General features: G+C 42.6%; 1 protein-coding gene across 1 annotated transcript in view; it reads left to right on the top strand.

Annotated features, from left to right (window-relative positions):
• Positions 1-13329, top strand: part of ATP13A5 (ATPase 13A5) — a 99451-nt gene that overhangs the window by 60236 nt on the left and 25886 nt on the right. Inside the window, 7 exon segments of the mRNA XM_032629401.1 lie at positions 441-560; positions 563-586; positions 1389-1549; positions 3137-3262; positions 4376-4455; positions 7072-7114; positions 8983-9092. Coding sequence (XP_032485292.1) covers positions 441-560; positions 563-586; positions 1389-1549; positions 3137-3262; positions 4376-4455; positions 7072-7114; positions 8983-9092 — 664 coding nt within the window.

Genomic DNA, 13329 nt, shown 5'->3' with positions numbered 1-13329 from the left:
CATATATTCACTGGATGTTACAGATGGAGGCTGAAATAAACGATTCCATATTCAACTATTACTATAGTATCCTGTATGCAGTACGTACTTAATAAATGTCTACTAAACTAAAATGCTTACAAGCTAAAAAAGTTTTAAAAATATATGACTAACAAAAAATTTTAAAAACCAACAGAAGAGTTGGAAGATAAGCACATTGTTTTTAAAAAATGGAGTTGAAAAACTGGAAGAAGCACCTAAAAGATATAAAAGTAGTTACCTCTGAGAAGGAGAAGGGGTGGGGTGCTGTGAAGACAGGGGCTACTGGTTTTCATTACTATAAACTTTTGGGTTCTTTTTGATTTTTTAAACCTGTGCATGTATTACATTGATAAAACTTAGAAATTTCAAAACGAAGAAATAAATCCAACTGTTGAGATTATATGGATACACTTTAATAGTGACTTTCTTCCAAATCCAAAGAGAGAAGGTGGAATCAGAGTTAACATTTCTGGGACTTCTCATAATGGAGAATCACTTGAAAAAGGAAACAAAACCAGTCTTGAAGGAACTGAGCTAGGCCCCATCAGGACTGCGATGATTACCGGTATGGGTTTCAGGAAGCCTGTCAAATTACATGTATCCCAGGCATAAGCAAAATACCATGTGAGCTGAGTGAGTTCATGTAACTGAGGCGGAGAGAACAAAACTTGGCTGTCAAGTTTGTTACCCTCTGCTCCAGTTACCTGGGAACATGGGTAGCTCCCCCACCCCCAGCATGACCCTGAGCTTTGGAGGCAAGGACCGTAGCTCATTCTCTTTGTCTAATGCCCTCTGTTCCTACCCAGGATCTGTGCAGGGCTAATAGGCTCACAACAACTGTTGAAAGAAGAGAATGGGATTCTCATCAAGAACCCCAGTGAGACCTCTGTGTGAAGGGGGTGAGACCTTGCTGGACTGTCCTTCAGGGCGGTGGGGTAGGCATGGCCTGTGATGATCAAATCCAACATGGCCAGCCCTAAGTGCTTTTTTTCTTTACTTAATTGGAATCCAGATGCCAAGAATAGTTTTATGTTATCAGACGAGGCCCATATAACTTTCACCACTGACAGCTGTCAGTCTTCTGAGGATTAGTCGTAAAGCACTTAAATATTTATTTATTCACTTGTGCATGTTTTGGAAATATGCAATGTTCTGGGACATGATGCGGTTATGGGAGGGAAATGCGGACGTAGTGTTTGAGCACCCATGACAGATAGGCCTGATAAACGGTTATGAAAAAAAGCAGAAAGCGATAAATGCCCCCAAGAGCACCAACAATGTGGTACAGTCACTCGGAAGAGGGAGAGCTCAGTTCTGGATGCTGAGAGGTTTCTACACAAAGCAAGCCCACTTTCTTTGTGATCTAGGTGACAACGTTCAAACAGCCATTACTGTTGCAAAGGATTCTGAAATGATTCCTCGAGGGAGCCACGTGATCCTTGTTGAAGCCAATGAACCCGAAGAGTTTGTCCCTGCCTCCGTGACCTGGAAGCTGGTAGAGAACCAAGAGAGTGGGCCTGGAAAGAATGTGAGTGAATGTTACAAGGTTCCTGCATGGGCTGGGGCAGATGGAATACAGCCCTGACCCTGGGCAGCTCTCTCTTGGCATTAGAAGTCACCACAGTAATAAGCCCTCCCATCTGCCCAGAGTTTTACTGTTTGAAAAGCTTTTAGCATTTCCGCCAGCACTTCTCAGTCTTGGCCTCACGTAGAAACTACCTAGAAGAGTTTTTAAGCTTCCAAAGCCAAGACTGCGGATTCAATCAGAATCTCTGGGCTGGGAACTGACATCAGTCCTTCTCCCGGTGATTCCAATGTGCAGATGTGGCTGAGAACCACATCTTGCTTGTACCTATATACATTTTTAATAGAGATGGTATACTTTAAAATTTTTATTTTATTGAAGAATAGCTGGTTTACAATGCTGTGTTAATTTCTGCTGTACAGCAAAGTGATTCAGTTATACATCTATATATTCTTTTTCATAGTCTTTTCCATTATGGTTTATTACAGGATACTGAATATAGATCCTCTCTACTTTTTAACAAAGAGTCCACGTATGAGCTTAATGCCTCTCCTGAAGGTTTGTCATTGCAGGGAGAAGTCGCATCATAGTCTCAGGCTTTCCTGCTCCTCTCTGGCTCCCTCCCACCCCACTTTCTCTCCTCGATTTCCAAGAAAAGCACAGGGAATCCAGTCCCTGCCTCGAGTGAACACTTTACAACAAGTCTTTGGTTGGCGGTTTTACAATGGAAGTTGGAAGGGGAGGGGTGTATCACCTTGCCTCCCAGTCTAGGACATCAAAATATTTTTTCTTCCAACTACACTGCTTCCCCCAGTGAATTCCTCTAATGAAGAAAAGGTTCTCATCTTTTATACTATCTGAATTTAGAGTCCTACACAAATGTAAGACCCTCTGAAAAATGTTGCATCAGCAGCCATTACCAGCTATTGATATCATGAATGCATACAGAGTCATCAGATGCTTTCTCCTGGAGCTGAGCCAGCTGGGGCTAGAACCCAGTGACAGGGCTACACTGACAGGTGAAAAACGGGACAGAGAGGGTTTCAGGAAAGGAGTAGTGCTGGTGCAGGGGTCACAGGATGTGGAAGAGGATCTGGGCACTGTGAGGGAATAGGTTACCTGTGGGGTGGGGAGAGGTCAGGTTAGGCTCTGAAGAAAGAGTCTACCTATTGTACAGGGAAGAAATTGGGGCATGATCTTTGAAGGAATGAATGGTAAGAGATCTTAGGAAACAAAAGGTTGAATGAAGAGGAGAAGGAAGAGAAGGGAAGAATGTTTCCTCTTCTTCCTTGGAATCACTCATTGGTACCTTGGAATGATTTCCTCAGTAGACTGACATCACACGTATTATTTCCCAGAATAGGATACAGAGCACCATGTTGCCAACTCTGCTCATGTAATTTGGGGGGGGCGGGGAGCATTTTGAGTATCTTCTTCATATGAGTCTAAGTTCTATGGGTAAATTCTATATTGTGTATTTGCTGGTCCTCACCCTGTTGTGTAACATGAATACACCTCCTTCCATAAAATGTAGGAAAGCAACAACATTCCTTAAGAGCCGATGTAGAAACAATGCCCTTTTGAGTTTAGGAAACCTACATTAACATTGGAAACAGTTCAGTGCCTGATGGAGAAAGAGGGAGCTGTTACCATTTCGCAGTGAGTGGGAAATCATACCAAGTGATATTTCAGCATTTCAACAGCTTGCTTCCAGAAGTAAGTACTGGAGAAATGATGCGTTTTGTTTTGCTCCTCAAATTACTGAGATAAAAAAGGGTAAGAGAACAGTGAAGGGGACGATCAGCGAGGTTATCTCAGAGTTAGGAAATAAACACCCCCAAACAGGCACTGCGCTTTCAGGAGTTTCCTGCCCCGCTAAACCTCCTGATCCAGCACATGCGCATGGCCTCCTGTTCAGCGTTTGAGGCTGGTACTGCCCCTCGCCCCGCCCCTGGGGCCAGCCCAGCCCCCTGCATCCTTCCTCCCTCCCTCCCGAGCAGAGAGAACCTCCAGCTAGTTCCAAAGACGCTGCCTGTTTTTTGTGTCTGTTTCTCTCTGAAAGTCACCAACTCATGTCAGGCTGAACTCTATTCCCCTTCCTGCCTGGATTCTTAAATTACAGCAGAAGGAAACAAAGACTTCATGGTTTATTCTCAAAATCATTTGTTATCTTGTCGCTGTGTGTGTATTTTCAAACAGTGCCCTGCAGGGTTGTGCTGTCAGTGGGAAGGAGATAAGTGGAGAACGAGCCCAGGGCAGCAACCATCTGTTAGCAGTGTCTTGAAAGTCCTGTCGCCTTACCAGTCAAGGACCATAGAATCTAGACCCCCGAGGCTTCTAGAAAGCCGTTAGTGCAGTTCCTCATTGGAGAGACTGGAAAGCTGAGACTCAGAGAGGTTGTCTCTTGCCTAAGGTTTGCACAATTTGGGGCAGAGCTAGGAATAGAACCCTGATTCTCAACTCATGATCTATTGCTCTTTCCTCTGCATAGTCTTCAGTTACAGAGACAGTGTTTATTAAAAAGAACTGTATTTCCTTAAGCGTTTTAATCTTATATGCTCTTCTGCTTTTTAGTTACTTTTTATTCATTAGCGCTTACCCATCTTGGAAAGATGGCCTGGAACAAAGTAATAGACTTGTGATGGAAAAGTGAAAGTTAAATATTAAAGTGTTAAATCCTCTTTTTTCCTTTTCCTGACATTTGGTCTAATGTCACACCACCCAATGCTATATTAAAACGGCGGCCAGGGGTCATTTTTCAGGACTGTTCTTTTATTTTAAAAGTGTTCAACTCTCTAATCTTATTGCAATCGTTGTTTTTCTCTTTAGATTCTGGTGAATGGAACAATTTTTGCAAGAATGTTCCCTGGGCAGAAATCTAGCCTCATTGAAGAATTTCAGAAATTAAAGTAGTTGTTATTGCATGAAAAGAGAGTGTATTTGTTATTTATTGCTGTGTAACAAATTACCCCAAATCATAGTGGCTTAGAATAACACCTTTTTTTTTTTTTTTTACATTGCTGTGGGTCAGGAATCCAGGTGTGCTTAGCTGAGTCTTCTGGTTCTAGGTCTCTCACAGGTGTAATGAGGTGTTGGCCATGACTGTAGTCATCTTGGGTGGGGAGGATCTGCCACCAGCCTCACTCATGTGTTGTTGGCAGGATTCAGTTTCTTGTGGGCGGTTGGGCTAAAGAGTGTGTTTTTTACTGGCTGTTGGGCAGAAACCACCCTGGTTTCCTTGCCACGTGGGTCATTTCATAAGGAAGCTCACAGTGTGTCAGCTAGCTTCCATGAGAGAGAGCAAGTAAGAGGAGTCAGAGGGAGAGAGAAAGAGAGGGAGAGAGAGAGGTATGACCATTTTTTATATCTTCATCTTAGAAGTAACACCTTATCCCGTCACTTTATTCCTTTCATTAGAAGCAAGTTGCTAGGTCCAGTCCACACTCAAGGGAGGGCATTAGATGTCATGAATACTAGGAGGTGGGCCATTTCAGAAGCTGTCTACCCCGGAGAGCATTCCTTCTGTGGCCCATAGGGCATATCTTAGAGGAAGATCCCCTGCTTGGATATAGAGTATAGAAACAACAGGGGTTTGTACAGCTCAGAGTGGAAAAAAATGGAGACGTGTGAGAGTTATCACCTGGAATTATTTGAGGTTGGTCCATCAGAAGCTGTGTGAATAATTTCAGGTCCTCCAGGAACGAGATGAAATGGCATTTTCACTGTTTTGGGTAGAGAGGCCAAAGTCAGAGAAAGAAAAAGTCCTTTCTTACCTCCTTCAATACTACAGAAGACCAAGTCACATCAGAGTGAAATGGTTCTTGTTGAGACCAGACCTATGTATTACTTTCTGGAACTGTTACAATTTCTGGACTGCAGATTTCTGGAAAGTGAAAAGGAATGGAGAGTAGTGAAACTTAGATAATTGCTGATAAGTAGTAAATAAAATCAAGATACTGCCTTTGACTATTATTTTTTGTTGCCCAAGCATTCTTAGGGAAGTTTCCAAAACTGCTTATTAACTCCCATAATGCCTTGAGGCTGGGTTAGTAACCAGTGTCTAAAATGACTATTTTACTTACATGGTCATTGTATGATATTGGCTGAAGAAAGTAATTTTACCCTTCTCAAATACCTGAGAAATGTTGCCAACTTAAATGCTTACTTTTGACAAGCTGTATTCCCCTAAAGAAACATCAATTCAGGAGGATATATGCTGTCTCAGAATAAGTTATCCTCTCAATTTCCAGATCTTGATCTTCATTCAGAATTTATTCTTTATTCAGACAACACTAGAAGATGTAAGATTCCTCGTGTGATATAAAGACTAAATATGCACTTTACGCCTGAAGAAAGGAAGCCATTTTCAGCAAATGTGTATAGTTTTGATATGTACATGAACACAAACAAATGTTTATAGGGTGATTTTCATATATACTAGCCAAATAGTAGGTTAAACCATATGAATCTGTTTACATGTGACAATTTTTTTTTTTTTTTTTCGGTACACGGGCCTCTCACTGTTGTGGCCTCTCCCGTTGCGGAGCACAGGCTCCGGACGCGCAGGCTCAGCGGCCATGGCTCACGGGCCCAGCTGCTCCGCGGCATGTGGGATCTTCCCAGACCGGGGCACGAACCCGTGTCCCCTGCATCGGCAGGCGGACTCTCAACCACTGCGCCACCAGGGAAGCCCCACATGTGACAATTTTTGCCTAATAAAGATGGCCGTTTCTTATGTGTCAACTAATAAGGAAATTCTCTGAGAACTTCATTTTTCCCTGTATTGTGTTATTTCATGTGTTTTTGGCAAGTTACCACTGAGCCTTTAAAAGTATTGCCATTAATCAATACCTTCGATGTATTATTTACTTATAATAGAAGACAGTGTGTCTTGCATCAGAAACTCCTTTTCTTTAGTAATAGCTTTAAAATTTACTCTTCCCTTTATACTGTTGTGTTTGTACACCAAACTGGTATAGGTGGGAGCCATGTTATCTCATTTTCACTCCAAGAGGCATCAAGAATATGTGTATATATCTCTAGTTATATCTGTTAAACCATTTCCCAAATATTTCTCTCCCTAGTGTCTACATGTTAAACTTTCAGCAGCAGTCAGCAACCAAAACACAGATGGACTAGGTTGTGATCTGTGCATTAGGGTGTGGAAAGTGCTGTGATTATGACAGCACACACTTCAGCTTGGTCTTGGTGGATATAATCCAACAGGACTTCTTTTGAAGTGTGTGATCATCTTTGTGGACATCCTTGGCAGTATCACCATCATTTCCATGTGATTGATTGATTGAAACAATTTAAATATACAAGGGCATTATCCCTCTGGGAATAGTTATCTCCAAGACTTTTTCTTTCAGCCTGATTCCACATGTGTTCAGGAGACACACACACACACACACACACATACACACACACATCGCGTGTGAGCTAGTTATGATGGAAATTACTCAAGTGAGGCATTAAGCTTAATTAAAATTAAGCATTAATTTTTCTTATCCTTTCCCCTGCAGTTATTATGTAGGCATGTGTGGAGATGGAGCTAATGACTGTGGGGTGAGTAGAAATTACTTCTTCTAATGCAGGGGGGTCACTGATATCCCTTTTAAGGACCCCACATCTCCTGAGGTCTGACTCTTCACCCTTCTGCCAACAATCACATCACTTAATCATTCTGATGTTTATATTCACTTCTACCGGAGTGTGGGTTGGACGTGGTTTGGAGTAAAGTGAGATGAGTCACTTCCGCTGTTTTCTAGCAACTCCTAGAATAATAAAGACAAGGAAAGGCTACATAGGCTCCCATATTTCAGACCCAAAAGGGACTTTTCAAGGCTAGCTGGTTTAAATCTCTCCTGTTATAAATAAGGAAATGAGACTCAGGGAGGTGAATACTTTTTTTTTTTTTTTTTCCTGAAGTCATGCAGCTGGTAAAGGCTTAATGAAGGAAGAATTTGAAACTGATGGTAAAGCTTTGAATTATGTGTAAATTGTGTTTATCCCTGCCAGATTTCTACACCAGGGTTACTTTTTACAAGTTGGCTATACCCCAAAATTCTTACACTCAGCAAAATCATAGACCAAATTATTTGGTCATTACATACAATAGCAAACCTAAGTTACAAGATTCTCAGCAGATTACTTCTCTAACGCAATAGAAGGCAGTGCATATTTTACAATCTGAGTTTCGAAGGTATGGTTGAAACAGTAGCTTACTTGAAGATTGTTGTACATAAGAAAATATTTTAGGAGCTAATTCGTGGAACGAGAAGTAAAGAGAATTGCTTTGTATTTCCAAAGTCTATTAGAGACTTAAGGTCTAGGTATTTGTTTTACTTCCTTCTTAAATATTTTCTTCAAAGTTCTGTGAAAAACTATGTTCATAATTAGAGATCTGTTATGAATTTTTCTGCCTCGTATTTCATGAGAAGACGCTAGTTGTTAGTCTCCTCTTCCAAATCTAGAGTGAGTACCCATTCTCATTAATTATGTGGAATTTAGAACAAAACAAATAAACTGGATGTTATAAAGGACATAGTCTCTTCCTCCAAAGAGTTCGTTATCTGATGGGGGGAAAAAATCATGCATAAAACTAACCCTAACATAAAGTAGATGGTCCTAAATTACATCACAGAGATATAAAATATTAAGGGAGAAAGGAGGAAGAAGGAAATATTCTAATATTAATTGAACATGAATTTAGTGTATACTGGCCATAGTAACCAGGTACTTTGCACTTTCTACAGAGCTACAGAAATACGAAATCTCATTTTATGTTCATACAATTCTCATAGGATTAGGGGCTCACTGGACTGCTCGTTGGCCACTCTCTGCTCTGGGCATTCTCTGGACAGTTTCCAGTCTTGATGAGAAATGAATTAGCCCTTATATCTGTGAGACAACATATATTCTGGAACGATTCTCTGATGTGTGCATCTGGTCCTTTCCTCCAGTGAAGATGCTGTATGCCCCACACTTCGTCCCAGCAGTTAGCTGGTTGGCCGGATCAGGCAGCCGGCAGCCTAGGAAAAGGTGGGAATTAGTTTTTCCTATAGTTCACGAAGGTGGCCTGTTAAGTGTAAGAACTGTGATAGTAAAGGCCCTCACAAAGTTCCATCCAAATTCTGTCATCTTTTTAATAGATTTCTGGAATGAGTCCTTCCATTTTTTTATCATGTCTACACCCCCTCAACCGATACACACACACACACACACACACACACACACACACACACACAGTCTTCTACCACTGGGTCATTGTTTACTTGATGCCTCTTTCATTGGTGACTGCGTGTATCCAGAGACCCAGGGGTGGGAGAGTGCAATGTTATCAACTCTATAACATGAAGAATAGCCTCGCGATGTTTGAAGAGTTAGAGCTTGGCCTGAGGAGTCGTGGGTGTAACATGGCTTTATCATTCCAGGCTTTGAAAATGGCTCATGCAGGCATTTTGCTGTCAGAACAGGAGGCATCTGTGGCCTCCCCTTTCACCTTGAAAACAGCCAACATGGAGTGTGTGTCTCATCTCATCAAGTAGGCCACCTATCCCCCTTCTATCCCCTGACCGACAGGCTCACTGTCTGGCTCTGGACAGAATTCAGCTATAATTGAAAGTGATAAGCAGAGGCTTGGGTAAAGTGCTACTGAGTACCATTTAAGGGGGCCATGAGTGCTGCTTGAGAATGCTGGTAAAAGCAACAAAAAGGTGACTTATGCTGAGCTTTAAAGGATACATGGCTGTGTCATGTGGACAGTTGAAAACTAGAGTTGATATTTAAAAACCTATTGTATATCTTACTTCTCTCCTTTATTTTGTATGTTGGATGCTTACTGGAACCTTTATCTCAGGAGTTGGGGATGCGGGGGAAGCAGAAAAGGAACCCTCCACCAGAAAGCTTCCCCCAGTAGTGTTATGTCTCCAAAATACAAATTAGTGAATATCCAAAGTGATGCACCAGAGACTTTTACAATGGATTGGCAATTGGATTAGGGAACGGGAAGGAATTTAAAACTGTTTATTTTCCCAGTATAGCTCCCTTACATCCACTGCACTCTCATTTCTGATCTTGTCTCTACTCATATTTTTTTTGGTCTAATTATTATCAATTAAATAAAGGTTTCATTGGCTAAATAACTAACAAACAGCCATAAACCCTATGATGTGATCCAGGCCAGTAGCTATATGTAGAGATTCATGAATTATTATTCTTAACCAGCGTTTTGATTGCAATATTTGACACTCAGTATTTGTGTGTACATTTGCTCTAAATTAACATTAAAACAAGTAATGACATTTTTAGGGATTTCTGCTATGGCTCAAACTTCAGACTGACAATGGAGAAGGATGATATAACATCCAAGTAGCACATAAAGATATAAAACAATAGAAGGCCTGGTTTCTATGAAAACTCCAAGTACTGGGCCTTGAGACTTCCCTGGCAGTCCAGTGGTTAAGATTCTGTGCTTCCACTGCAGAGGGGCACGGATTCGATCCGTAGTTGGGGAACTAAGATTCCACATGCCACATAGCACAGTCAAAAAAAAAAAAAAAGAAATTTATTCATACAGTTAAGAATAAAACATCAGATTTTTTTTCATTTAACATACCTTTTTTATTGAAGTATAGTTGATTTGCAATGTTGTGTTAATTTCTGCTGTACAGCAAAGTGACTCAGTTATACATACAATTACCTTTTTTTTAATATTCTTTCCCATTATGGTTTATCACAGAATACTGAATATAGTTCCCTGTGCTATACAGTAAGATCTTCTTTATACATCCTGTATATAATAGTTTGCATCTGCTAATCCCAAACTCCCGCTCCATCCCTCCCCCCCACCCTACCCCCCCTTGGCAACCACAAGTCTGTTCTCTATGTCTGTGAATCTGCTTCTGTTTCATAGATAAGTTCATTTGTGTTGTATTTTAGATTCCACATATAAGTGATATCATACGGAATTTTTCTTTCTGACTTACATCAGGTTTTATACTGTGTGCATACATTTTTTCCCTCTGATTTTTCCTGTAATACTGTGGGGTAACTTCAGGCCATCTTCACGGCCGATGGTCTGGAGCACATCACAGAATGTTGAAGTTTATACAAAAAAAGACAACCTTGAAGTTCTCAGCATGTGCCTTGGTGCATCTGAATGTACGGCGGCCATTGGGAATTACCTAAATGTGCTGTAGCCTCTGACCCCTCTCCCTGAGTACTGGGTGCCTGTACCTGTGTCCTTCATGCCCTCAAACAACATCACCTCCCCTACCTTCAAAGCAGCTTCCCTTGCTAACTCCCATGTTTTCTGCTTCTGAGGACCATTTGGTCCTTAGAGTCCATCTTTGAGGCTCAGAACCTCAGAGTGCTTTTAACTCTTTCCTCTTTCTCATCCCTGCTGAGCCAGGCATTATGTTTTAGTGGTGTGTCTTTTGGAGAGTCTCTCCAAGCCTTACCCTTAATATCTCTATTGCCTTAACCTGGTTTGTGTCATGGTGACTACATATCCAGAGTGTTTGGGACACTTGCCAGACTTCATGCTTCCTATCATCAACACAACCCATGCAGGTCTTTTAAAATATTGTGCTTGAAAATGTGGTGGATTAAGAATGAGACAGAGGCTTGAGCTGGAGGGCTCACATTCCAGTAAAGGGTATAGATATATGCAGATGTAATTGCATAACACAGAATCTTCTGCCTGATAAGTGATAGGTGCTCAATAAATTAGCTTTAAATAAATGAACGTCCCAATAATATAGTCATCGTTCCAGTAGTTCAGGATGATAACTCAAGCCAAAAGGGAAGGTTTCAAAGGAAGGTTGCAATTTGAAGGATGGATAGGATGTATGGAAATGCGAAGGAGGTGGGAGGAATTCCAGGTGGGGGAATGGAGAGCCATGTTCAGAAATGGGGTTTTCATTGGAGAGTGCAGGGACCTGATAGCCAAACTGGGCTGGAAGTCTTCTCAGATGGGATCTGTGGAGGGGAAGCTGGAGTGCCAGGTGTGGAGGCCTTTCATAGGGGGTTCAAACTCCAGGACGGTTGCACCAAGTGCCTACTTGATTCATCCAAAAGACAGTGGCACTTGAACTTCGGATGCCCCTTCTCATGCCCAGTGCATTTCTGGAGGCAATATACTGTTTTAAAATACAAGTCGGGGGCTTCCCTGGTGGCGCAGTGGTTGAGAGTCCGCCTGCCGATGCAGGGGACGCCCCGGTCCGGGAGGATCCCACGTGCCGCGGAGCGGCTGGGCACGTGAGCCATGGCCGCTGGGCCTGCGCGTCCGGAGCCTGTGCTCCGCAACCGGAGAGGCCACAGCGGTGAGAGGCCCGCGTACCGCAAAAAAAAAAAAACAAGTCAGGATGTTAAATTTCTCTAGTGGCAGATGGCTTAGTAAGACTTCAGGGTTAGTCTGATTTTACCCTTGCTGTCCTTGATGCATGCCTAGTCCTGAGATGACATCCTCTAGAGGAGAAATGAGGTACAGTTTTAGGTACATGGGTCCAGATCCACAGGTTTCCATTTTTATTCTTTGAAACATGATTGACTTGTTATAGTTCAAGTCCTTTAGGACAAGGACTATGCCTTATTCATTTCTCTGTTGCTGTGCCTACCACGGTACCTCAGAGCATTTGATGAACGTTTGTGGAATGCATTAAGTAAATGAGTGAGCCGCTTAAAATTCACAACCATTTGGAATAGCAGTCATTTTGGAGGCCCGTGCCAGGTGTGGAGGCCTCTCATAGGGGATTCAAACATTCTTTATGCCTTACCATTCTAGATTTTTGCACTTTATTGTTTTTTTAAATCCGGGTGTCAGTTTTCCTGGAAATGTACAACTGTAGGGAAAAAAGGATGAAATCACAAAGTGCATGTCAGAAAAGGATCCAGGCTTCACATGCTTGCCATTCTCAGCTGGTCTTCTGCTCCACCCTCTGTGCTGAAAACAAAAAGGCAGTACCTCGCAGCCTGGTAGAAAACATCCACCCAAAGCATCCTGGCTCATCTCCCACCAGAACCTTCTCATCTTGTCCAAGACAATGTGGTTGTTAGCTTGGCTCTTTGGGTTTTATTTCTCATGTCCCTGACCTGTTGACAAAGTTTGAGCAGCGGCGTCCATGTCACTGGGGACTGGAAACCAAGAGGATGTAGGCTGCCTCCCACGTGGATTCGCTTCTGCCTTGCTTGTCAAGAGGAGGCTGCAGGAGGGCTTGTTTGCCAAATTCCCCACTCCTCTTACTTTGACCTGCCATAATCCACCACCAACCAGATCCAGTTAAAGGAATAACAATTCAAACAGAATTTTTTAAAGAGGGTAATATTTACTTTTTTATTCTTATTTATTTATTTATTGGCTGCGTTGGGTCTTCATTGCTGCGTGTGGGCTTTCTCTAGTTGCGACGAGCAGGGGCTACTCTTTGTTGAGGTGTGTAGGCTTATCATTGCAGTGGCTTCTCTTGTTGCGGAGCACAGGCTCCAGGCGCCCAGGCTTCAGTAGTTGTGGCACATGGGCTCAGTAGTTGTGGTGCACGGGCTTAGTTGCTCCGCGGAATGTGAGATCTTCCTGGACCAGGGATTGAACCCGTGTTCCCTGCATTGGTAGGCGGATTCTTCTTTTTTGTTTTTTTTTTTTTGCGGTAGGCGGGCCTCTCACTGTTGTGGCCTCTCCCTCTGCAGAGCACAGGCTCCAGACGCGCAGGCTCAGCGGCCATGGCTCACGGGCCCAGCCGCTCCGCGGCATGTGGGATCTTCCCGGACCGGGGCATGAACCCGTG

The sequence above is a fragment of the Phocoena sinus genome, chromosome 4 (genome assembly GCF_008692025.1).
Source record: "Phocoena sinus isolate mPhoSin1 chromosome 4, mPhoSin1.pri, whole genome shotgun sequence".
In the NCBI taxonomy this organism is placed as follows: Eukaryota; Metazoa; Chordata; class Mammalia; order Artiodactyla; family Phocoenidae; genus Phocoena; species Phocoena sinus.
This window is presented reverse-complemented; position numbering and strand designations above follow the sequence as displayed.